A 27557-nucleotide genomic window follows, 5' to 3' on the forward strand; every position below is an offset into this window, starting at 1 on the left:
GATTTTAGTCTTGCGTGTCTTCATCTTCACTTCTCATCCCATATGCACTTTGTCTGCCACACCCCTAGTATTCTGGTCTTGGGTCACTCTTGAGGAGACTCAGTTGCGTCAGTTTGTACCAAACCAGGTGGTGATGTACAAGAAAAACAAAAAAGGGCAACTAGACCCACTAAAATATCATTTTTTCACTTCATTTTTATAAATAAAGATCTAAGGAGCAGAGGCTTCATCACAGAAACATCAGCAAAACCTCATGTCATGGCAAATGTTGATAAAGATGAGGGCTACATCCAAGGCTCTTTCTACATTACAAAAGTTACCATATTTAAGTACAGATTAGTACCATAAACTCTGGCTGTGATCCCACTGGGAGACTGAGATTCAACCCTGGGGAGATTCTTATACTAAAGCTTTGTTCCTTAGTAGATTTTTCCCCCTCCTGTCCACTCAGGCAAGAAGAAATTATAAACAGTTGGGTCACAATCATATTTCACCTTGGTCACTTCTGTAGTGTAGAGCCAAGGTGAATGACAGTTCATTTAATCCTATCTCCCCCCCACCAATGCCTTGCCCCTTTCCTCCAAGCAGCCCAGTGACCTAGATCTTGCTTCTTCGGACCATCATTCTCACTATGCTCTAGGCACAGGATCCAGGTACAGCACTAAACTTTAAATAAAATAATTCCTAAAAGTCAGGACATGGGACATCTGGCTGTGATGAAACCAATCATAAAACCCACAATAATGTGATCACACTGCTGAGTTCCTTTGAGATTAACCATGGCAGAACCGTTCCTAGAAGTGAACTGACAACAAACCAACCTTACAGCTTCCACTGTAAAGGGAACATGTAATTACAAACTTAAGTTTCATATCAGGAAAGGAAATGATGACAGGAAGACCAGCTCTTGAAGTACTTTTATAAAAGTATTTGACTTTCTGAGATACTTTTACAGTTACCTGAGTATTTAAAATTACAGTTCAAGGAAAATTCAACAATGGAATTTCAGTACAGTATTTTACAATCCAGTGCTGCTGATCCTAGTTCATATACTAGTTCACTAGAGCACATATTTACAAACTATGATTCTGAAAGAAAATGAAAAGCCACCACACACACACAAAAACAGGAAGGGGGGCTGGAGATACCAACGGAGTGGAAGATGTTTAGATTACAAATCCAGTGCAGAATGTTAGGAAAACATGAAACAAATAAATGGTGGGTTATACCACAGTTTGCTTTTTTGTCATATATTAAAAACTGCAATATATTTGGTCACAAATTATTTTTTCTTTTACACAAATCAACTGGATAAATTAAAAAAAAATATATAAAAAATTTTATACTTAGAGCCCTACCAAATTCATGGCCATGATAAAAACCCATCACAGACAGTGAAATCTTGTCTCCCCAACCTCCCCCCAGCCCACAGTGAAATCTGGTCTTGTGTGTGCTTTTACCTTACACTAAACAGATTTCACAGGTGAGACCAGTGTTTCTCAAATTGGGAGTCCTGACCCAAAAGGGAGTTGCGGGGGGGGGGGTCATAAGGCTATTTTATGGGGGTTGCTGTATTGCCACCCTTACTTCTGCACTACCTTCAGAGCTGGGTGGCTGGAGAGTGGTGGCTGTTGGCTGGGTGCCCAGCTCTGAAGGCAGCGCCCTGCCAGCAGCAGGGCAGAAGTAAGGGTGGCAATGCCACATCATACCACCTTTACTTCTGTCCTGCTGCCGTCAGAGGGGGGCAGCTGGAGAGTGGCATCTGCTGACTGAGGTCCCAGCTCAGTAGGCAGCACCGCAGAAGTAAGCGTAGCAATACCATACCAGGCCATCCTTACTTCTGCGCTGCTGCTGGCAGCGGCTCTGTCTACAGAGCTGGGCTCCTGGCCAGCAGCGGCTGCTCTCTGGATGCCCAGCTCTGAAGGCTGCGCTGCCACCGGCAGCAGAGCAGATATAAGGGTAGCAGTACCGCAACCCCCTCTACAATAACATTGCGACCCCCCCCAACTCCTTTTTGGGTCAGGCCCCCTACAATTACAACACCATGAAAATTCAGATTTAAATAGCTGAAATCATAAAATTTATAATTTTAAAAATCCTGTGACTGAAATTGACCAAAATGGACCGTAAATTTGGTAGGCCCTATTTATACTGCAGCAAATTTTAAGTCATGACTCTTTTACGACACATTTCATTAATATGTTAACATTTTCTGAACTACCCAGAAATACCAGACTGTGTTAGCGGTAACAATTTTGATCCACTGAACTTATGTTAATCAAAATTAACATCTTCATAAAGCCAAATCCTAAATAGCGTTATTGTAAATCTCACGTAACTGGATCCACTGACATTCTCACGTGCATACAGTATAGACAAAGTATCAGTTTACTGCAATTTACAGGCTGCTAAATCAACTTAAGGAAGGCAGATACATGTTCATTAATCTCTACCAAAGATCACTTGGAGTCCAAAGTCACTCTGCCCATCACATGGTGTGCCAAACCGTGTGCTTGCACACATGATGGTTTCCCCAGATCCCCGTAAAGAGCAGAAGAGAGCATTAGTTGCTCGTATTAATTCCTTTTTATTTCAACAAAACATGCTGTAAAAAATTAACAGATCTGTTAGCATTTACAATGCTTACAAAGCAGAATGTATTTTAAAAGCAATTTTTAGTATGGTTTTCATAAATATTGCTAATTTAAACATTTACTATAAACCTATTTTTAAATGTTAACATTTTGGCCAAAATTCAATATTTCATTTTACAGATTAATTTTTCAGTGAAATATTTCTTATTTGCAATATTTTATAACATGACTTCTGGTGCTTGGGATATCCAGCCCCCTTTCCCCTTCCCTAATACAGCAGTAAAGACATATAAACATGCCATTTAAATTAAAGGAAGAAATGGAGTAAGTGAGACCCCGGACTGCAAAAATATATACAAGCATTTACCTTTTTCCTGAACTAAACATTTCAACCATAAAAATATTAAACAGCCTCACCCTATAGAACTAGGGCTATGGCTATTTCAACTATAACTATTCTTTATTTTAAAAATATAGGGCAGAAAGCCTTCTGGGTGATATTTATACATTAATATATCTAGGTCCCTACATGAAACATGAATCATTATGCAGAACACAAAAACTATTTTCCATAGCTTAATCTCCCATTATCTCACTTAATCTAATCTTTCTCGTAAATATGTTAGATAACTAGGCTTCATTGTAAGAATCATCAACAGAAAATATTTATCAGGCTTTTGTTCCATGAGCCATATGTTGCAAGATATTCATCAGATGTTTTGGGAGTTGGCAGACATTCCTCCAGATAAGATAAAGTCAGTTCACTTCTCATCCACCAGGGAAAAGATAAAAGTGGGTCAATTTCTCGAAAACCAGCAACATGTTTACATGCATTTCTTGGACTATGCATGGCAAAAAAAGTAAAAACACTAGAGGTCTAAGCCATTCCCCCTTCTTACAAGCACATGCTGAGGAACAACTGATCCCTTTGCATGACCTGGTACAGAAAAGCCCTCACAATAAATGTTAAGAAACATTTTCTTCCCAGATGGAAGTTCGATTGGACAGTGCCCATCTGTCCTCTTCCAACTCTAATATTAGTAGCCTTCCAAAGGGCACTGTGACACTCTGGAGGCAGAAGCAGGTATGCATTAACATGCACTACTGCCGTTTCAAGCGTCATCTCTCTTCCCATAGTTAGAAACTCATCCCATTGAAGTTTAATCAACCGGAGGAAGGAAGGCCAGGGAGAGAGCTGACCATATACAGAAAGTGCATTAATTCCAAAAGAGGAAGTATAATGTAAAATACTATTGTATGCTGTTAGAAAATTGTAATACTAATAGATAACAGGAAGTGAAAGGTGTTATCCGTCCAAATCAGAAAGAATACACACACTACAGAAGTTACTGCTCAGAAGCAACTCAGGGCCGAGTTAGTCTGAACACATTAGTTCTAACCTCTACGGAGTTACTGAATTTACTGATATATCAACATTTGGACGTCTGCAATCCTTGACTAAACTTTCTAGGACTGACTATTTCTTAGCCAATTATAGCACATCAGTTCTCCACTAAAATTATAAAGCAATACAATTTTGAGGCTGCTTTATAGCCATGTTTTAGAATCCAGTTACATGGTATACCTCTTCCTGACAACAGGATAAAATCCTAGAAGAAAACTATTTGATTGGGCACTTAACAGCAACATCAAGTCTACTTTCCATTAACGCATTTGATAAGAAACAGCAATCTGCAAATGTATTCAGTGCATTTACTTGAAATCCCAGATGGTCTCATCTTTTGCAAAATGAGTGTTGAAGTACCACAGTGTTAATATTGTATCTGACATTAAGTGTGTGTATTATATGGAAATGGATCAAAATTCTTCTGAGATAGGAGAGGGAGCTCAAACATGGCAACAACCTCAGACAGGTTATCATGCCAGAATTAACAGGATTTAAAAAACAAAACAAGGTATACTCTGGACATGTGCAGTAGTTCTACACCCCCCTTAGCAATGATCTGAATCAAAATGAAATGTGAACAAGCTCCAGGAGGGGAAAAAACAAACAAACAGTCAGGCCACACTTGAGTAAGACACAACAGCCAAGCAATGGATCTGCTCATAGTACCCAGAAGCTGGCTACAAGCTGGCTCTAATAACACTGTTGTAAAGAGGCTTATGAGGATGCTGCAGCATTGCACTTCCCAGTGCATCAGTAGCAAAAGAAATGCTACTAAAAAGGAAAGACAGAGCCCAGTTTTTAAAAAACGGTCATTAAGGAGGACACATTCTAATTAATGAATTGTGAAACAAAGCAGAGCTGAGAGCTGTATTAAATCTCTAGTTAGGTCACATTTCATTTGTAGATGAATAATTTGCTGATTTGATTTCTGGAAGGGCTCTGTAGAAATCCAGAGTTAGTGGGGATAAAGTCTCAGGATAACATCCATTTACTTACACACTAGTAATTGTTTAAATAAATCCTAGTCAAGTTTACTTTACAATGAGATGTGCAACAAGCAGAGGAAGAGAAGAACATACATCACACAAGTTCATGTTCTTCGGGGTGCAAATTCACACATGTGATTACTCTTGCCCAAATCCTTCTGTTTCTTCAATTGCAAATAATAATTTTTCCTTCAACTGCTCATAACTCTTGTAGGGTGGCAGGTCCAAGCGATTGAAACTGAAAATAAAAATTAAACAACTTCTAAAAAAGAATTTAAAAAAATTAAAACACAACAAAACCAATCATTTTACTAACAGATGCACCTTGAACATAAATCCAGGGTACTCAACTCCCCACTATCCAGAGTAGAAATCACACTTATTACACAGCTATTTATTTTATATTTAGATGGAGAAAGAAAAAAAATCCACTGATAGCCTGGGTCTACACATTTTCAAAAGGTGACCAGTGATTTCACATGTCCCTATTTTTGGGTGCAAATCTTGACACACTTGAAAGAGATTGGATTTCCAGAAGTGTGGTGCACTTATCCATTGACTAAAAATCTGATCCCTTTAAAGTGTTAAGCTGGGCACCCAAAATCATTAGTCACTTTTAAAAGTGTATGCACTGGTAATATTACTCTACTTAAAACTGCTTATTTTTTTCCCCCTGAGAAAAATGAAAATGGCTGAAGGAAAGGGTCTACCAAAGAGAGTAAGTTGCATCTTTTCTGTTTTTATTTTTTTAAGTCAAAGGGGAAATTTTCTAATATAAATGCATTGTGATTGATGGAATGAGACCAGATTAATGCTGACTTTTTTGGAAGTAAGTTTATATGCAATTTTTAAATTAAGTTACACAATAGCTGTGTAGTCTAGTTGTGCAGCTGTAGAATTTGCAGAGACAACTACCCCTTGCCACAGTATATTTGTCTGACTTTCAACTTTAAATTAAATACATTTTTGTGAAAATAACCTTGAAAATGCGACTCACGTATAAAAGAGAAGCAGTATTCTCTCCCTCAATTTGCAGACAGCAGCTTTGTGAGGTTTCAATTGACCTTTATCTCAATGATATGTCGATTCTAAAATTGGCATCTATATGTTTCAATGTCCACACTCAACTATTTCACCACTAAACATTTTAGCAGGAATATAAAGCTAAAATGCTTACCCAATCCCGAACTGCCTCCCCATGCCTTTACAGGCAGAGAATTTAAATATCATAACAAACAGATCCTCATGATTTATTCACAGTATTTCAAAAAAAATAAATGAAGCTGCCATAGAATTTTCTGTATGCTGTACGACAATGCCACAGAATATGGAGACCATGCTGTACGTTAAAGACAGGTTCTGGCTGTTGAAAGGTTCAAGTTATTTTGGAGTGAATAAGGGCAGGATTCTAACAATATATAATAATCAACTAAACTTTAAAGTCATGAAAAATTTGAGCTTCTCTTGATGCAGGAAGGAACAAATTTAGTATGTTAAAATGGCAACAGTCAGACTGTGCTGGCATTCAATCATCTTTATATAAGATTTACCACAGTAGGAAACAATTCCAGAGACCCTTACAGCTTTCGAAACTGGCAACTAATTGAGACATTCCTTTGGCCAGATGTTTATGTAACCACACTAACAGCATGACACTGTCTCCTGATAGTGACTGCACCACATAGACAGAGTTACGGGTCCTTGCCTCTGTGCTAACAGATTTTGTCTTTTAGCTCAAGCAGTAGAAGCTCATGCTTTTAGATCTGGAGGTTCCGGGTTCAATGACTGCAGGTGACTTGCCCAAGGATATTCTTACAAAAGACAGCTGGCTATGAGCTAAGATTAAAGCTTTATTTATAGAAAGTGCAGTTACAAAGAAAAAAATTGGTATATAAGAAACAACTTGAAGTCAGAAAAAGAAAAGGAGTACTTGTGGCACCTTAGAGACTAACCAATTTATTTGAGCATAAGCTTTCGTGAGCTACAGCTCACTTCATCGCATGAAGTGAGCTGTAGCTCACGAAAGCTTATGCTCAAATAAACTGTTTAGTCTCTAAGGTGCCACAAGTACTCCTTTTCTTTTTGCGAATACAGACTAACACGGCTGTTACTCTGAAACTTGAAGTCAGAGTTACAGCTATTCATAATTTCTGACTATCCTGGCTCCATTTTGTGTCAATACTTTATTTTTACTGAAACATCTATCTCAGCTGTAGAGCACTAGTCCAATGTATCCCCCATACCACACCCCAAAAAGCAGTCTCAATATCATTTGTGCCCTCCCTGCCATACTCCAAAGCATTTATACATTTCATGCAATATAAATACTTGACTCCTAACATGTCCATCAAAACATGCCAAGCACCAAACTATCAACTGAGGCACAACCAGTGCCGGAAGAAATGCTTTCTATCTGGATCTAGCTGTAGAAGGAAAATAACTAGGATTATGTGATGCTCATCATAGAATATAAGGGTTGGAAGGGACCTCAGGAGGTCATCTAGTCCAACCCCCTGCTCAAAGCAGAACCAATCCCCAACTAAATCATCCCAGCCACGGCTTTGTCAAGCCTGACCTTAAAAACCTCTTAGGAAGGAGATTCTACCACCTCCCTAGATAATCCATTCCAGTGCTTCACCACCCTCTAGTGAAAAAGTTTTTCCTAATATCCAACCTAGACTTGAGACCATTACTCCTTGTTCTGTCATCTGGTACCACTGAGAACAGTCTAGATACATTCTCTTTGGAACCCCCTTTCAGGTAGTTGAAAGCAGCTATCAACCCCCCCCCCCCATTCTTCTTGTCTGCACACTAAATAATCCCAGTTCCCTCAGCCTTCTCCTCATAAGTCATGTGCTCCAGCCCCCTAATCATTTTTGTTGCCCTCCGCTGGACTCTTTCCAATTTTCCCACATCCTTCTTGAAGTGTGGGGTCAGTTTCCTTTTACAGGCAGTTCCACTTTTGCAGAGGGTATTGTTTGCTACAGCTGGTCAGAAAAACAAATGGAGGGCAATAAATATGTAAATCAAGTTAAAAAAATAAATGGTTGATTACCCACTGGAAACAAATATGTGGATCACTAAGGTTTAGAGTACGAACTATAAAATTGTTTTGGTTCTATACTAAACTACGATTCAGTTCAAAATGATTATCCATACTTAAGGCTCGACTCCAAAAGGTCCTGGGCATTCTCCACTTTCGCTAAAGCTAATGTAGGATTTGCAGAATACAGGGTGATTATGGCTGTAAAGCAGATTCCAGGCCAGAGTTAATTTTTCTTTGTAATCTCTGGACCCCTATATATTTGAGCATCACTTATGCTTAGAGTCCCAAAATAAACTGTTGCTATATTAACCCTTGCTAAAATATTAAAGTAGTCTAACAAAGGATTATTAGAAGGACAATAATATTCTAATCTAACGAGTACTCACCAAGTATGACTTCTGGGTAACCAGTTTTCTTTTCCAACTTTTTCAATACAAAACTTTTGGGGTCCATTGCTCCCTGCAATAAAAATCAAGTATTTTAAAGTGATACCCATATTTGCAACTGGCATGAGAAAGTGTGGGACATAGCTAGCTTTCCTTAATGCAGTAGATAATATTCTACACATCAAATCTAAAGCACCCCAAAAAGACAAGATTATCTTTACTGGCAATAGAAGAATAAAGAAGTCTGCCTTCAATCACTCATCTCCAGCCAGATCAAACCATTTACATGGTGAAGTGCACAAACTTAAAGAAATGGTTTTGAAGGCAGTCTGGGAGCACTCGAGATCAGTGTATGTTTTTCTCCACCCTGCCATGGTTGAAATATAATGGGGAATTATGAGAATAGCTAGTGAAATGTATTTGATTTGATTCATTACAAAAAAGCTGTTCATAAACAATCACAAAATACAATTTGTCCTTTTAAAAAATGAGCTAATACATTAGAAGGATTATTCTACATACCCATGAGGTCAGCAAATCCTCCAACTGGTAATCTGCATGTTCCTGTAACAAACTGCAATAGTCGCATTCTCTTCTCATTGTCTATTTCTTTCACAAACTGAAAGGGAACGAATATAAAACAGATATGTAGGTGCGCCTTCTACACACAATTATTTTCACAAAGAACATCTATGACCATAAATTAACCAATTAGTTATATTACTGTGAAAATCCTCTGGAGCAGTAATAGTATGCATTAATAAAGTCTCTCTCAGCACCTTACAAAGTTAGGGAAGCATTATGATCCCCATTTCACAAATAAGGCACTGAATAGAGAGGTTAAATTACTTGCCCGAAAGAACATGAGTTAGGTGAAGAGGAACATAAAAAGTTACATGTTATGTTACATTTAAGTTACTTGGTTTCTTTATTCAGAATTAAGAACATGTTAGGTTTCTGTCTGCATAAGTGACTACCAGAATTTTCTTTGGAGCGCATCAAGATAGCTCCTAAATATTTTTATTTTAGGAAAGACAGAAAATAGGTTTCTGAAAAATATTCTAAAATACTAACTGTCCAAAAGGTGATCATCATTTAATACTACACCGTTCTAATCTTCATTTTGAAGATCAGACACTCAGTATCCAACATTTGACATGCTAACGTCTGAAAGATCGGCTTTCTACTGGTGTAACAGGAAACATACCCTTCCTGGGACTATATTCCCATGTTGGTGGCAGTATTAATATACTGGGGGAGGAGGGAAGAGAGCAGAATGTAATTTTGATAACAGAAAAATTAAACTCCGGTTGAATAACTAAGCTGTAGTGCCTATTGCCAACAGCCAAACATCTAGTTCTCCAAGGGTCATGGCAGTCATAAGGGAATTAATGTCTCCAGAACCTGCAGGAAAATATGTATTTCCAGGCTTGCTGTATGCAGGGACTGACAGTAGCATCACTAATGCTCTGTCTCCATTTCAGATTCACACTTTGTAATAAAGCCCAGGGGACGCAGAGGGACAGCTGGGCAGGATACTGGAGTACCTTTAGTGCTTTGGGGTTCAGAATGGTCAGTAGCGCCAGTCACTAGCTGCCCCTACAAGGCAGGTTTTTACTCCTAAATTGAGGAAACCTGTTAACAAGTCTCTCTGATCTTAGGTCCATCCCAGCAGAAGTTGTGAAATACTTTATCATAAAGCTGAAAACCATCAGCACTGCTAGGGCAACTACTTCTTCACACCTTATGGCCATTTCTTTCTTTTAGCAGGTAGCATGTTTTCCTGATCTGTGTAGGGCTTTATTAATAAGATGCATGATAGAAGGGTGGGTTTTGCTGCAAGTTCTTAGATAGAAAGAAAGGCTACTTACTTTCTCCTAACTGTTGTTCTGAGTTGTGTTGCATATGTCCATTACACTGTAGGCATCTGCACTGGTGCTGGAGAATTTTCCCCAGCAATACCCACTGGGCAGCCCTGCCCACTGCTCAGCTCCTCAGAGGGCAGAAAAGCCTCATCCCTCCTCCAGTTCCTTTGCTCTAGAATCCAGTGGTAGACTCTGATGCACTGGGGTAGAAGGGTGGGTCGTGTAACAGACACATGCAACACATTTAGAAAAACAGCAGTCACAAGAAGGTCACTAACTGCTTTTTCTTCTTTGAGTGCTTACATATGTCCATTACATTGTAGGTGACTCCCAAGCTGTTACCTCAGGAGGTGGGGCTCCAAGTCTCATCAGAAGAGGGACTGTAGGACTGCCTTGCCTACGTCTGGATCTTTCCTTGAAGCAACAGTCTGGAATGTCTGGTAAAAGTACAGACCGAGGACCATGCTGTTGCTCTACAAACGTCTGCAGGAAATGGGGTAAACTGTTCCAGAAAGGCAGGAAAGGGCCAGATGGATCCAGGTCAACTGGCACGCTGTCCTCAAATGAGTCAAATCTGCTATTTTGAGGACTGGGGATGCCTTTACCTGAGGAAAAGGCAGGCATCTGCTGCCTCCTCTGTGATCTTTTCCTCTTCTTAGGTTGGTCTGCCTGATGGTAATATTGCTGTCTAGGCTGGTATAGAGGATGATATAGTGTCCTTTTCATTGTGGGGGTGTAGAGTCCCAAGCACTTCAGAACTATTCTTATCAGAGAATCATAGAAATGCAGGCCTGGAAGGGACCTCAAGAGGTCATCTAGTCCAGTCCCCTGCACTGAGGCAGGACCACCTATTATCTAGCCCATCCCCTGACAGGGGTTTGTCTAACCTGATCTTAAAAACATCCAATGACAGAGATTCAACAACCTTCCTAGGTAATCCATTCCAGTGCTTAACTGCCCTGACAGTTTCCTAATGTCTAATTTAAATCTCCCATGCTGCAATTAAAGGCAATTACTTCTTTCCTGTTCTCAGTGAATAAGGAGAACAATTTATCACCCTCTTCTTTAGAGCAACCCTTTAGGTACTTCCCCCCTCAGTCTTCTCTTCTTCTGACTAAAGAAACCCAGTGTTTTCAATTTTTCCACATAGGTCATGTTTTCTAGACCTTTAATCATTGTTGTTGTTCTTCTCCGGACTTTCTCCAATCTGTCCACATCTTTTCTGAAGTGTGGTGCCCAGAACTGGACACAATACTCCAGTTGAGATCTTAACAGTGTTGAGTAGAGTGGAAGAATTACTTCTCATGTCTTGCTTCCAACACTCCCACAAATGCATCCCAGAATGATGTTTGCTTTTTTTGCAAGTGTTGATTCTCATTTTGTTTATGATCCACTATAACCCCAGATTCTTCTCTGCAGTACTCCTTCCTAGGCAGTCATTTTCCATTTTGTATTTGTGCAATCAATTCTTCCTTCCTAAGTGTACTACTTTGCATTTGTCCCAACTGAATTTTAGCCTATTTATTTCAGACTATTTCTCCAGTTTGTCATCATATAGAATTCCAATCCTGTTCTCCAAAGTGCCTGTAACCCCTCCTAGAACCGCAAACTTTATAAGTGCACTCTTTATGCCATTGTCCAAATCATTCATGAAGATACTGAATAGAACAAGACCTAGGACAGATCCCTGTGGGACCCCACTTGATATGACCTTTCAACGTGACAGTGAACTAAAACAGTACAACTGTCCAACCAATCGTGCACTCACCATATAGTAGTTTCATCTAGGCAAATTTCCCTAGTTTGCTTATGAGAAGGTCATGAGAGACAGTAGCAAAAACCTTAAGAAAATTGAGATATATCACATCAACTGCTTCGCCCCCCATCTACAAGGTTTGTTACTCTGTCAAGGAAAGATATTAGGTTGGCGTGACATGATTTGTTCTTGACAAATTCATGTTGACTGTTATTTATCACCTTATTATCTTCTAGGTGCTTACAAATTAATTGTTTATTTGCTCCATAATCTTTCCAGGTACTGAAGTTAAGCTGACAGGTCTATATTTCCCTGGGTTGTCCTTATTCCTACTTTATAGATAGGTACTATATTTGCCCTTTTCCAGTCATCTGGGATCTCTGCAGTCCTCCATGAGTTCTCAACAATTGCTAATGGCTCAGAGATCTCTTCAGTCAGTTTCTTAAGTATTCCAGGATGTATTTTGTCTGGCACTGCCAACTTGAAGACATCTAACTTGTCTAAGTACAGTAATTCTTAACTTGTTCTTTCCCAGATTTAGCCTTAGAAACTATCCCATTTACACTGATGTTTACTATGTTATTCGTCTGATCACTGCTAATCTTTTTGCTGAAAACAAACAAAAAAGGCATTTAACACTTCAGCCATTGCTGTGTTCTCTATTTCTATGGAGTGCTTTAGAGTGTGCAGTCTTATCTGTTCTGGAAAAGAACAAGGCACACCTTTCTAAGGGGAAGCCCCTTAATCGTTGGTTGCACCTCTACTGGGATTCCCAAGAATTGCATCATTACATCCGTTGCCATAGACTGAGAAGTGTGCAGCACTGAATAAGCTATGAGGCAATCCTCAGCCATGAGTGACTGAAACTGCTCCCTTGAATCTTCAGGCAGCTTGGTGACTAAACAGGATATGGCTTCCTACTTGGAGAAGTCATACTGCAACAATCAGGTGTGACAGTTGGCAATCTGAAGTTATAGATTTCCTTGGAATAAATTTTTCCGCCAAAAACACCAAGCTTTTTAGTGTCTGTCTTGGGGTGACCTAGCACAGCTCTGACAAATTTTCTCATTCATTATGGATCCATCTAAAAAGTCAGGAGTGGATGTAGATAGAACTGCTCAAATCCTGGGATGGAACCTGGTATTTTCGTTCTGCTTGTCTGACAACCGGAGAATGGAGGAAGGTGTCAGCCAGATCATTTTGTCTGGCTGCATGATAGCCTAACATAAAAAACATAAGAACGAACACACTGGATCAGACTAATGATCCACCTAGCCCAGTCTCCTGTCTTCTGTCCGTGGCCAATGCCAGGTGCTTCAGAGGGAATGAACAGAACAGGCAATTGAGTGATCCACCCTGTCGTCCACTCCCAGCTTCTGGTAGTCAGAGGCTAGGAGTTGCATCCCTGACCATCTTGACAAATAGCCATCGATGGAACTATTCACCATGAACTTGTCTAATTTGTTTTTTGAACGCCATTATAGTTTTGGCTTTCGCAATATCCCCTGACAATGAGTTCCACAGGTTGACTGTGTTGTGTGAAGTACTTCCTTCTGTTAATTTTAAACCTGCTGCTTAATAATTTTCATTGGATGACCCCTAGTATTTGTGTTATATGACGGGGTAAGCAACACTTCCTTATTCACTTTCCCCACAGCAGTTATGATTTCATAGACCTCTGTCATATTCCCCCTTAGTCGTCTCTTTTCTAAGCTGAACAGCCAGTCTTTTTACTCTCTCTCGTCATATGGAAGCTGTTCCATCCCCATAACCAAATTTGTTGCCCTTCTTTATACTTTTTTCAATTCTAATATCTTTTTTTTTGATGGGGTGACCAGAACTGCATGCAGTACTTAAGGTGTGGGTGTACCACGGATTTATATGGTGGCATTAAGATAATTACTGTCCTATCCATCCCTTTCCCAGTGGTTCCATCATTCTGTTAGTTTATTTGATTGCCACCGCACATTGAGCAGACGTTTTCAGAGAGCCAACCATGCTCTCTTTCTTGAGTGGTAACAACTAATTTAGACTCCATCTTTTTGTATGTATAGTTGGGATTATGTTTTCCAATGTGCATTACTTTGCACAAATAAAGTGGAACTGGACCTATTATGGTAGCACAGACTTGCTTTGTGATTTTGGTTTTTACTCATCGTGCTGTAGCATCGTCCCACTCCTTCTGTAATTCTTACTTTTAAAGATAAAGGAAAAATCAACCACAAACCTGCCAAAACCACATAATGTGTTTGCTGGTCCTGGTGTAGTGCCGATAGATGGTGTGTCTCTGCCAGTCATTCAAGTCAATCTCTTGCATTCCGCATAAAAGCACCTTTTTCGGGGGAGAATATAGAAGTATAAGCTAATATTTTGTTTCAATGGCTTCTATAGAGTGGCAGCAAAGGACATCTGTGCTTGCACTTGGAAACACCTACTATGACTGTATATTCACTTTTTATTTTAAAGTAGCTGCTTGCTTCCACCTATCAATAAGCAGTAATGCTGGTGACCTCACAGACACAGAGCTTTATTCAGACCTACTATAGGAAAGGGTAATCTCTGATTATGAAGAAACCAGACAGAATGGGATAATCTTCCCTAATGAAAAGATGAACAACTGCCTGTTTTTGGACCTCAAATATAGAGCTCGGTTAAAAGAAATATTAAAAATGACTACCCAGTGTGAACAGTAACACTGCTCTCTTCTGTGTATATAACTTCTCCATATTTTTGTTTTTAAATAAAAAATGCTTCCTGGGGGAAATGTATTAACCAAAGAAACTGTTTAGGAAAAATTTTCACCACTAACCAACAGTTTCTTCAACAATCACACAGCTCTGTTTTGCAAATTGAGGGCTGGATTCCCATTGAGTCTTGTTCACTTTAATTGCAACCGTACTTACCCATACCCAAATAAGTCCCTCACCTCTAGTTCCTTGGCATCAAAGTACTGCAAGTACTGCTGTGGAAGAATTTCATTGAAGCCTTCAAAGAAAGCTTGTGTCTGTTCTTCAACACCTCGGGAAAGTCTCCATTCTGCTACCAACCTGGAAAAGGAAGAAGATAAGGTAATCTGTCATTTAAACTGTCCCAAGCTGCCCAGATCCACATTTCTTTTGTTAGCCCACTTTGTGATGAACTGTGAACTATGTTAAAGAGTATTATGGAAAGTTCTGAGGACCAAACACCACATAATTTGTAACCTTATCTCAATACAGTGCAAACCAGCATTGAAGTGAAAGTTAAAACCTTTCATTTCTGACCATTCCGCTAAGAAAAAGCTTACATGATCAAAGAGAAGGCGGTATCTATCCAGCGATTATACTAATGAGTGCACAGCAGTCCCCAGGTATTCAAGAAAAAAGCAAAAAACTGTATTTTTGTCCAATATTCTCCCCAGAAATCTCAGTCATTAACCATGAAAAGGGAAAAACTAGGTCAAGTTGTACTGGTGAAGATAATGAGGACTGCTAGCTTACCAAGAAACGACTATGTCCATTTGGAAAGTTCCATATTTGTGTCTGTTAATCATGAAACTTTGCTCTGTGTCAGAAATTCCACTCTCCATAAATAAAAGGGTGAAAAGCAGGCAGGAGACCCGGAGAACCTGAACCCAGGGAGAAGCAGATATTATGCTGAATTCAAGCCTAACCTGGAGAATTGGAGTCTAGAGGAGAGAAGGCTAATTTCGGATATCAATCCTAGCAACTCAGGAGACAAAGCAGGGTACAGAGGAAGAGACAGAGAAGTGGGAGTGCAATAGGAATCCAAGCTTTACCTGGGCTGCTGGAAGCTAGAAGAGAAGGGTTTTTTTTTTGCAGATTCTGTTCAGGGGTTTTTCTATTAATATCTTCCAAAATATAAAAGTGTTCCCTATCTAATGTGTTACCCTTTGTGTGACTTGGTGTTATTTATTTAGAAATGTTCGACACTATCACAGCTCAGTCATGTAATTATACCAAGACCTGCCAACCAACAGTAATCTTAATAGAATAAATCATTTAGAAATGAAAAAATGAGATTGAGTTTATTCTCTGCCTCCAATACACATCACTGGTGTAAGGTATTATTTCAGAAAGTCCATATCTGTAAGGAGGGTTTTCGTACTACAGCAAATTTGGAGGAATTGACTTCAATATTAACAAGTTCACTTGGCCCATACACTCCTGCATTCCCTTTGCTAGTATTCAACATAACAGTGTCTTTTTCAAATAAAGAATCCCTCCCACCCAACACAGCTTCAGAATGTTCCTGTGGTGAAGTCAATCTCATATTTACCACCATGTTTTCCAGACCTCTGACTGTGACATCACAAAATAAGCATTTTGACTGCACTACAGGTGCAACTAACAGACAACTGGCTGAGAACAGAACTTCTAAACATATTTTTGATAAACAGACAATAAGAAAGAAACATTAAAAAACACATGACATGTAAACAAAAGTTTTAAATCTGACAGTATAAAAGTGGTAGGCTAGTATCTCAGTAGACTCTGAAATGGTTTATAATCTAACGTTCAGATTTTTGACTACCAGAGCATATTGGACATTAAGCTTGAACATCTTCAGTATAAAAGTGGCTCTTCAGCTTCTTTTAAAAGTCACTTTTCAGAAACAACATCCAGAACAGTCACTTGCTGCTAACATTATGAGTTGTTCATTTAAAGTATTTCTGTGGGCTTTAAATTATGTAGCTAGACAAATTCAACTCCTGCTTTAACTAGGGAAAGAAATAGATGGAGGTAAAGGAATAGATTAAAAAAAACTTCATTTGTTCTTACCTAATATATTCGTCTTTATTTTCTTCTGTGACCAGAATGTTGCTACCATTAGGTTTCAAATCATGGCTCTTTATTTCGCCTAGAATTTCTTTATCCACTGAGAAATACATTTCCAAGCCACATTCTTCAATATTGTTTTCTCTGCAAGAAGCAAACACCACGTATTGTAAAGAACTGCAAAGAAATCCTGTGCCAATTAGATGAGGTTTTTAATCAAGAGTCTTATTAAATAAACTTTTTTGGAGTTCATGACTCAAGTTAAGAATCACTTTTGACTACTTTCCAATAAAAGCTATGTCTCTAATGCTACATGTACACTTTTCTACTTGTACAATGTGTGCAGGCTAAACAGTAATTTAGTTGGATGGCTTTGCATCAGCAACACATGCCCTCTCATGATTACAAGGATCGTTTATTGTTATTTCCCTCTTGTAGGTCTTTCAGCAGGGCTTTTCTGCCATTTTCAGCTTATGCAGAGTGAAGTACTTGATATCTGGAGTTAACGTGATCGTACTGTATCAAAAAATGCATCCCTGCATTCCCCCCCTTTAGCTGATGATGATATACCAAGCTGATTTTATGATGGAACTTTTGACTTTAAAGCTGATAAATATATAAGCTCTAGTGATTATACTTCCTTTCTAAGCCTCAGTTTCATGGGTACCTTGCTCAAACCCCAATTACTAGCTAAAGTTCCCTTCACTCAGTCTTAAACTGCTAAGCCACTGGGCCTTTCTGTGGTGACTCTGCAGGTGTGGGACTGACTTCTTTATGAAACCTGTCTCAATCAATTTCTCCCTAGTTTTAAATATAGCTCAGTGTCACAGAATCATAGGAATGTAGGACTGGAAGGAACTTCAAGGGGTCTTCCAGTCCAGTCCCCTGCACTCAAGTAGAACTAAGTAAGTATTGTCTTTTTATTAAAATTTATTATTCCAAAAAGTGTTTTTAAGTTTGACCCTTAAAAGACTTGTAATTATTGTTTCCTACTCCCAGTTTCCATTTCCTTCATTTTAAAGAGATTCCTCCCTGTTTTTATTTGTTAAGTTTATAAGGCGTTTTAAAACTACATTCTTCATATTATTTTATTATAAAATAAAGCATCTTGAGTGCTCCAGCAATGCAGATGCTTTATAAATAATAACTACAATCCTATAGTTTTTGCTACTGATGACATCCACAGGGCCCATTTTTCTCTTATATTTACATTATTATGGATCAGCTCCTTGTTAATCATCAGGTTGAATCTAGCTTTCCATTTTTTGGCGTTATTTTCAAATCTTCCTCCACTTTCCCCAGAAAGTAATTAATCTTACTGAAATTTTTAATATTACACCTCAATCAAGAATAGAGTTTTTTCTGGAAGTTTGCTTAAAAAAAATCTTAAAGTTATGATGTTTTCTAAATACACCTGAAGTTTTATAACTTGTTTTTACTCAACTTTCCAAAATGACTTGGGCCAACAACTCTAAATTTGTTTTGTCTCCCTTGCAGGGGAGAAGGGCCCTTCAAGGTAGGGGAAAACTATGAGGTACGGGTGCATAGAGCATGGACAGGATATTGAGAGGGCATAGATGGGAGAGAAAAGAGGTGAAAGGTCATGGGGTCAAAGGAGGGGGTGCAAGGAAGCAGAGGAGTCAAGGATACGAAGAGGCAGAGGGGTTTTAATCAAGTTTAACTTTGAAGTGCTTTAAATGCTTTAGAAATACTTTTTTTTTTTTTTTTTTACACACTATGGAGCATATTTTTTTGAAAGTTTTATGAGACAAGTAGAATTTGGATGGGGTGACTGATGAAGGATTAGATGGAAGTGAGGATAAGTTGAGATCCACTAACTGTTCATTTCAGACATCCTAATACTTGGCCTATTTTTGGTTTTGTTTTTTCATAAAAAGAAAAGTAATACTGGGCTTGGGTATTAGCTGATTCCACTGAAACACCTTTTACATTAACTTACACTGAAGATGTTTTTTTTAAAATATTGAATCTACTGTTAGGGAAACAATATTTGATTATCTATTCAGACATTTCTATTTCCAACAATGTGTAAGACTGCTTATGCTCAGATTAATTCAACGGGAAAACAAGCAGAAACAGAATTCTAGTTTATGCAATATTTAGTGAATTATGGAGGACAGTTAACCTTAGCATTACCGAACTACTGAACATGTAGGTTGGAATTATAGTAAAATGCAAGAAGTTCAGTGCTGGTCTGCAATTTATACAGTTCTGTTATTCAAAATCTGTCTGCAAAACATTTCAAATTTACATCTAAATTACACAAATAAAATGAAACATCAAAAACATCTGGATTTTTATTTAAAGAACGAATTAGAAAGTTAGAAACTCACTTTACCCAGATGAGAGAGTTGTAAAACTCTGGATCAACAGATTCTAAATCCTTGAGTCCTGTCGGCTTGTTTAGGATACGCTTATAGAATGGCAAAGAGAAACCTGTATCTATGAATCTCACATGGAACAAAGCCTAAAAAACATGAAAACAGACCAGGAATGATCCAAAGGATGCTTGGTTACCTAATATTCCAGTATAGTGTATCAAATAAACCCTGGAGCCCAAAGGTGTTGTAAGATGTTCTGTAATACCATCACTACTAATGGCACACCTCAAAATGTGATCTGAATGTATTAGCTGTTACAGCCAGCCATCTGGCAACAAAGCACTAAATAGTTCATCTCTTGATTTGAAACAACTGCTGTGTTTTAAACTAACCATTTAAAAATAAACACACACTATGGTGGATGAGCACTGATTATCTGAACTTACCATGGCAATAAATCTGCCAATAAAACGGAAGTATTTCAGGTGGTCTGGATTAATGTAAGAAGCTGGGTTTATCTGTAAGCAGTAGTTATCCTTCCCTGCATATTCAAACAGGCAATACATTGGATTCAACACTTCATGTGACAACAGAAAGAACCATTCCCTGAAACCACACAAAAAACAAAAAAATCATGAAGACTTCAAAAGAAAATGGGATGACATTAGAAAGTATCCTTGCTACTACATATGCTAAAAATTATTTTAGGGATTGGCTGGTGCTCAACTGGTAAAACTGGCCTGTCCAGAAAATTATTAAGTTACCAATTGCTAACAGACAGTAGGTGTCAGTACGCTACATGGTTTACTAATGCAGCTCAAAAAAGTAGAACGTCTAATGCCCAGAGTTGGCTAGTTCTCAAATGAGGACATCACTGAATTAAGCTTTAGTTTATTGTACCCATTAACATATGCCTGGGTGCTTATGTTCAGTGAGCATTTCTCGTTTAGAAAGTTAATTTCTTTTTTCTGTGGCAGATATTTACAAGGGCTGCTTTTCAAAGAGAAGCAGGAAATCTGGTAGAGATCAATTCTGACAGGTTCATATTTTAAAAAAATTATCACTATCACCTTTTGCGGAAGAGGTATCCATATTATACTACAACTTGGTTCCAATTCTTTGCTGGCAGCATAAGTTCAAGAATTCACTTTTTAACCTTAAGACTAAATACAAATTAGAATTTCCTGGTAGGAAGCATGTGTGTTTGATATTTATTTTCAAATTAAAATTCAAGTATAATCCCAAGGTTAAAAAGCAAATCGCATGAAATATACTACTGTCTCTCCCGTCACAATATTGTCATCTTGCATTTTACATCACATTGACAATACTAAATAAGGTTACATTTGTAATGTTGCATATAAAGAAAACAAAGTATAGCAAAAACAGATCTGCAAGTAGTCTGTGCATATTCATTTTAAGTACTATAAAAAGACTTGCACATGAAGCAAATTTTGAGAATAATGAATAAGAAAGCATTTAGTAGGTATTTCAATAAATCTCTAATCTGCAGTTCATGGTTTTGTCTTATGAGTTGTGCAGAGTTGCATAAATGCTTGCTCTAAACTTTACTGAGGCACTTTAAACTTTATATATGTTCACACAGGAAGACGCATCCTCCTACAATAGTTTTGACAATGCATTTTAGAATTGGAGAGGTGATATTATAGAGAGAGAGGGGAAAACTCTCATTGGCATATTAAAAAGACAGCAAACAAAACATCTCCTTGTGGGAATCTTTCACACCAAATATTCATAGAATGAGGTGTTCAGATTGATTTGTTATGTGAAACACACATTTCTTTAGTTTACCTTGCAACACCTCCATAATCTAAACCTTCTTCTCCAGGAAAAATGACCCACAGGCGTCTTCGCAGATCCTGAGGGCTGAAGCTCATTATCTTAGTGAAAGAAAAAACATGGTTATAAAGAATAAAAGCAGCTGGTCTTGGAATATTACTATTTGCTATCCAATAGTGTGTAAATCACATTTTTCATTGACCATGAAGTGAACTAGGTGCAGTGAATAAAGCAATATTTAAGGAAATGTTTGAGGGCTTGGCAGAAACATTTCTATCCAGCGGATCAGAAGATGAAAGGTGTAAAAGTGAGACAGAAAGGAATATAAGAATTGTTAAATGGAATGTATTAGTCTAACAAGTATAGTCTTTCAACTATAAAAAGGATGAAAATCTGGACCCCAAATCAGTGGCTAATCCAAAAAGAAAACGGGGCTATTGAGGACCACCAAGATGTCACACTAAATAGTAAGCTAGCCAGGAAGAATACGAGAGAAGTCTCTAACAGACATGCTAAACAACTAAAAAAGCCACAATATAAATTCTTTAAAATGTGTTTACAAATTCACATTTTCCATTCCACAGTTTCTGCCCACAAGTAGATGCAATATAATTTTCAAGATAAAACTCATCTTTACAGACAGGCCATATTTATTTCTGGTTCCAAGAAGAAAGTTGGATTCTACAAAGCAATTTCCTTAGTGCTATTTTTGGCATAATACCAAATTTGTGACTGTGCTGATTTGGTCAGACAGCAGACATTCACAACAATCCAGTCGATGTGGTGATTTCATATAAATCTTTGTCCAAGGACAACCAGTTTGTGCTCTCCCATGAGACCTTGAATTTGGAATGAAAGCCATATTTTAAGAGCTTTCCTAGCTATCCGCAGTTGCGATGCTAAATTCTATACTTCCACGAAATTCAACCGCTATTAATGAAAATTCTTGGTGCTGCTGAAAGATGACAGGACAGGACTCTGTACTGGTAGTGAGAGGCTCCTATTTGGAATCTGGGTTATTTTCTATGTGCCAGGTGAGTCAAAATGTGAAAGTAGGCATCTTGCAGGCCAAGAGCCACAAGCCAGCCGTGGAGATCTAAGGAGGGAATTAGGGTTGCCAGAGTTACCATCCTGAATTTGAAGTGATGGTTGAACTTGTTGGATCTCTCAAATCTAGAAGCATGTACCAGTCTCCCTTGTTCTTCGGGGTTAAAGAAATAATGGAAGTAAAACCTCTTCCCTCTGAATTCCAGAAGCACCTCTTCCACTGTTCTGAAATTTAGATGGGAATCCACTTCTTGTTTTAATAATGTCTTGTGAGAGGGGTCCTTGAAGATGGATGGGGAAAGAGAGTAGGGATAGTAAGTGACTGAAATTGGATAAAATACCCCTTTGCTTATAAATTTTGAAGACCTACTGGTCTAAGGTAATCAGAGTCCAGGCTTCCCAAAATAAAATGGCAGTTGCCAAATGGGGGGAAAAGAGATCTTGGAATGGTTCGGACTAGTTCTCAACAATGGTGTCAAACTTACTGCTGTCAAGTACACATGGGACACACAGTAGAGAAGGAAAAGACAGAAGGTCTCCTGCATTGGAATGTCTGCTCCCTATTTAGTGGCTTCAGTGTCCTCTCTGGATTGTAGTAATAAGCAGAGGGTCTCTGTCTCATGAAGCTTTGGATCTGGCCTGTTTCCTACTAGACACTGGCATGTAGTCCCAAGGAGAAGAAAATGGCTCTTGAATCCTTCAAAGGATGCAAGGCTTCATCAGTACGGGCATTAAATAGGTCGCAAACCTTCAAATGGGAGGTCCTCAATCATTGTTTGGACCTTGTTTAGTATTCCAGAAGAATGGAGCCATGAAGCCTTGTGCATTGTGATGGAAGTAGCCATTGAACATGCTACTGTATCATAAGCACGCAACAGCCTGAGGAATGTTCGGGCTGACCTTCAGACAAAATGGATTTCAAACCCTCTCTACATTCTTGTGAGAGCTGTCCTATAAAATTGTGATACCTTCTCCCAACTGATGTAGTCATGTATTGACAAAAGTGCCTGATAGTTTGAAATACACATCTGCAGACTTGCAGAGGAATAGGTCTTCCTTCCAAAAAATGCAAGTTTCTTTGTGTTGTTATTGGACCCCCTGTGCACCACCATCAATACCAGGGATCCTGGAACTGGGTGGGTGTAGAAATATTCAACCACTTGGGAAAGGATCTGACAAAATCTATCTGCTCTTTAAGCCATGGATACCACTGATTCTGTGGTCTGCCATAGTTTTTTTCTTTTGCCAGTTCCAAAAGCCCTTCATTAATAGGCATAGCAAGTCTACCAGGTATGGAGGAGTGCAGAATATCCAATAATTTTTGGAATTTGCTTGAACTACCTCCACAGGAATCTCCAAGATCTCTGCCATATCACATAGAAGACCTGGAAAAATCTTAAAATCATCAGGCTTGCTAGGAATAGAAGAGACTACTGCCTTGTCTGGTAAGGAAGAGGATACTGCTACTGGAATCAATTGCCCTTCTGCATCCTGCAGATGTTCTTTCTTGCTATTATGATCTTGCCAGTACAGAGAATGGGACTGTACAATTGGTCCTCTTGAGTAGAACTACAACATCCTGTAGAGGAAGGAAATTGAATACCCCGAGGAGCCCAATAAGGGAAAGACTGCACATTGCAGAGGTAAGGGGCTGGGGCGATAGGTTGGATAACTTGGTCAATATTCCCCAGGAGACCCCTGGGGTCTATGTTTGTAATAGAGAGTCCTGAAGTCCCTCTCAGACCAGTATGGCCCATAAGAGTGACTGTGAGGTGAATGGATGGGGAATAACTCCTTGCTACGTTCAGAAGGACAGGAAGTTTTTCCTCCAAAAGAGGAGATACCCTGTCTGGAGTCCCAGAATAAGTAGTAGTTTCAAGTAGTACCGTAGATACCTGGTGACTGGTCTTGCGGAGGCATCAGAGAGACTCAATTTGGACCATGAATTGCAGCATGAGGTTAAACAGTGGCTTGGTGAAGTTTTTTGCCTCCTTTTAGTAGGCACCAGAGATGGTGACCTAGGTCTGCACTCACTGCACTCCTACCCCTTTCTGATGACTGGATGGAAGAGGTCTTAGCAGCTAAAGGGTTTGATCTCTTCAATGAAGAGTTAGCCAGGGAGCTTGAAGCTGAGCTACAGCTCACAGGAGCACTAGAAGAAGACGACGACTCTTAGAAGCTGAGAAGAAAGGGCCCACCAAGTCTTGAGAAGGCACTCACTGAGCACTCCAGAAGAAAAAGTTTGAGATGGACCTCCTGCTTTCTGTGGTCTCTTGGAGGAGTGACAGATCGAGCATTTATTGGGGATGTACCCCTCTCCAAGGCAAAAAAGGCACGGGCAGTGATCACCATTAAAGCAGAATAGCTGTGTCACAAGAACAGCAGATTTTGAATGCTGAAGACTTTGTTTCATTCATAGCAGCTAGACCCTAGTACGAGGTGTTGTCTCTCAACCTAACAGAAAAAAAGTTTGCTTTTGTTTTAGTTTTTTTTTAAAATGGCAGTGGACATTATAACAAGGAAAACTGTACGAACTGATGAACTAGCCAAGAAAAAAATTAAATATAGTGCACCAAGCAGGAGATATTGCAGTAGTTCTGTCTCATTGCTACAGGCAGAAAGAAGGAACGGAGGGATGGCTGGGCCCTCTCCACTCTTTATGCCCTCTAGTGTTTTTTTTTCTGGGGAGGACGGAGGAAAGGAAGGATGTCTAAGGTGCAGGTGTGGCCCCCACAGACACTGCTGGCCAAAAGAACGTGCATGCACACCAGAAGTCGAATCCATGTGGACTATCATTTGAAGGAAGATTTATTTTTCTTAAAAACCTTTTAAATATTCTTTAAACGGATTTACTTCCAGCTAAAGACTGTGGTTTTCTGTATAGCAAACCTGAATAATTAAAACACCAGTTAATGATACATGTATTCTTGTCAGAGCAGTAGAAGAGAGGCAAAACAATTATGATGTAATCTTTTTGATACACACAAGCACCAAACAGAGATATCAGCTGTATGCTAAGTTTTTAACATTGCCTTGTGTATCCAATTATGCATTTACTCCAGGAATAGCATAATGAGTGCTTTTTAAAAAAATCATCACTTTAACCATCATTAATGAGGCTTGTCTACACTACTGCATGGGGTCGATCCAAGATACACAACTTCAGCTATGTGAATAGGGAAGTTGAAGTTGATGTACTTAGATCTACTGACCGTGGTGTCTTCACTGCGGTAAGTCGACAGCTGACGCTCTCCCATCGACTCCGTTTGTGCTTCTCATTCTGGTGGAGTACCGGAGTCAATGGGAGAGCACTTGATTTATCGCGTGATAAATTGACCCCTGCTCGATTGATTGCTGCCCGCCAATCCGGCGGGTAGTGTAGACAAGTCCTAAGATATCGAAAGATTAAGGGTGATGTTCTCTTTCAGCTACAAAGTTCAAAAAATTTGCCCAGTACTGCTTTGTATACAAAAGCAAGCAAGCATGTGTTAACAATACAATACCTGCTGAAATGAGTCCTCAAACAATGTCTTTCTGGACACTGTAATCTTTATGTGTTGTGGCATAGCCAGTTGCTGAAATGCAAAATGTTTCAAAAGTGAAATATATATATACAGCTTTTAAATAAGTGTTTTGAATAAGCATTCAGACAAAATTAACAGAAATTAGAAAAGGGACTGGTGAATCTGTCTGGCCTATGTGAAACAGAAAAACAAAATCAAAACTGGGGGCGGTAGGACTGTCCTTTTGTTCATTGTACAACACCTAGCACAATGGGGCCTAAGGCACTATGGTAATATAAATATTTGCTTTTGATATCACTACGACATGTATGATCCCATGATATAGTTTTAAACAGGTTCTAATATAATAACCTAGCACAATGTGATAATTTGCCTAGATCTATAGTCCCTTCTCAACAAGACAAACTGCTCACCCAAATTTAATTGAAAGCTGTTCAGTTTTAAACTGATTTATATTTAAATTTATTTTCCTCACAAAAAATACAAACTGCAAAATTATCGATGCCAGTGTCTCTGTTAATTTTCAAAGTAGATCCTGAGTGACTTATGAGCCTAAGACATTGGTGCCCGAACTTTTCCTCTTGTGCCCCCCTCCTCCCCAGGAATGGAATGTGTCCATACCCCCCTGGGTCAGGAGCGGAGTCGTGGCCAGGCTGGGGGCTGCGGCCAGGAGCTAGCAGCCGAGAACGGGGAGCCTAGCCACAGCTGGGAGCAGGGCTTGGGCCAGGAGTGGAGCTGGTACTGTGTGCAGGGGCCGGAGCAGAGCTGGGTGGTGCTCCCTCTCTGCCCCCCATGGAGGCCGGCCTGGGCCCCCCCCGAAGATGTTCCCCTCACAGGGGGCACATCCCACAGTTTGGGGACCACTGGCTTAAGGGCTTGTCTTCACTAAAGCGCTACAGTGGTGCAGCTGCGCCACTGTAGCGCTTTAGTGAAGATGTTACTATGCCTATGGGAAACCTTCTCCCATCAGTGTAGTTAATCCACCTTCTTGAGAGGCAGTAGGTACATCAATGGGAGAAGCTCTCCTGTCTACATAGGTTCAATCTACAGGGGGGGTTAGGTCGGTATAACTACATTGCTCAGGGTGCAAATTTTTCACACCCGTGAGCGACAGTTATACCAATAGAGTTCTGTAGTGTAGACCTGGCTTAAGTTATAAAAGTCAATGAAGCTGAGGGCCTGCCTACATGAACAACTGGTTCCTGGCAAGTGGGGATGTGATCTACCCTGCACTAGCCCAATGTGGATGAACTGTTCTTGCAGACCCTGCTGACGCACGCTAACAGCCTGTTAATGCGCTTTGATCTAGGTTCCTTTTCAAAGAGGACTAGATCAAAGTACATTAACTGTTAATGTACATCACCAGGGCTCATAGAGGCTGCTAGTCCTTGGCAGGTTAGTGCGGGGTAGACCACACTACAGCTTGCTGCAAACTATCTGTTCCTGTAGACAGCTCCTCAGGCGTTTAAGTCACTTCACACTTTTGAGAATGTTATCCTTCGAGCCTAAGGCCATGTCCACACTAGTACTTTTGTCCATACAACTTTTGTTGGTCAGGGGTGTGAGAAAAAACAAAACAAAAGAACAAACCCTGACCAACATAAGTTTCACCACCACCAGACACACCAGTGCGTACAGTGCTATGTCAGTGGGAGACGCTCTCCCGCTGACATATTTATGGCCGCTCGTTGGGGTGGTTTAATTATGCCGACAAGAGAGCTCGCTCCCGTTGGCTCAGAGCACCTACACGGGAGACCTTGCAGTGGTTCAGCTGTGCTGCTGTAAGGTATCTAATATAGACATAGCCTAAGACTTTTTTGGTCTTATGCTACAGACCAAGGGATTTATTCTCTTGATAAGTGGGAAGTTTTGAGTATAAAGACCTGCATATCAATATGTATGTCTAATCACCAGAATGAGCTAATTTGCCACATAGTACATTTGTTTGACGCTTCAAGGATATATCAAAGTACAAAAATACTTAGGAAGACTTAGACTTCCTGCCTTGTAAGTATGGAATTAAAG

General features: G+C 39.4%; 1 protein-coding gene across 9 annotated transcripts in view; it reads right to left on the reverse strand.

The window, feature by feature from the left end:
- Positions 1-905: 905 nt before the first annotated feature.
- Positions 906-27557, reverse strand: part of ITCH (itchy E3 ubiquitin protein ligase) — a 116565-nt gene continuing 89913 nt past the window's right edge. For 7 of the 9 annotated variants that reach the window (XM_073309885.1, XM_073309879.1, XM_073309876.1 and 4 more), the window contains 10 exons: positions 25512-25583; positions 20974-21062; positions 19608-19767; positions 19174-19307; positions 16823-16963; positions 14968-15088; positions 14269-14373; positions 8943-9039; positions 8421-8493; positions 906-5226 (listed from right to left, as the gene is read on the reverse strand). In XM_073309885.1, the coding sequence (XP_073165986.1) occupies positions 5127-5226; positions 8421-8493; positions 8943-9039; positions 14269-14373; positions 14968-15088; positions 16823-16963; positions 19174-19307; positions 19608-19767; positions 20974-21062; positions 25512-25583 (1092 nt within the window). In that variant the 3' untranslated portion in view covers positions 906-5126. The remainder of the gene's footprint in view (positions 5227-8420; positions 8494-8942; positions 9040-14268; positions 14374-14967; positions 15089-16822; positions 16964-19173; positions 19308-19607; positions 19768-20973; positions 21063-25511; positions 25584-27557) is intronic. The other 2 variants (XM_073309878.1, XM_073309877.1) reach the window with 2 other exon arrangements.

This window comes from Lepidochelys kempii, chromosome 13 (assembly GCF_965140265.1).
Source record: "Lepidochelys kempii isolate rLepKem1 chromosome 13, rLepKem1.hap2, whole genome shotgun sequence".
Classification (NCBI taxonomy): Eukaryota; Metazoa; Chordata; order Testudines; family Cheloniidae; genus Lepidochelys; species Lepidochelys kempii.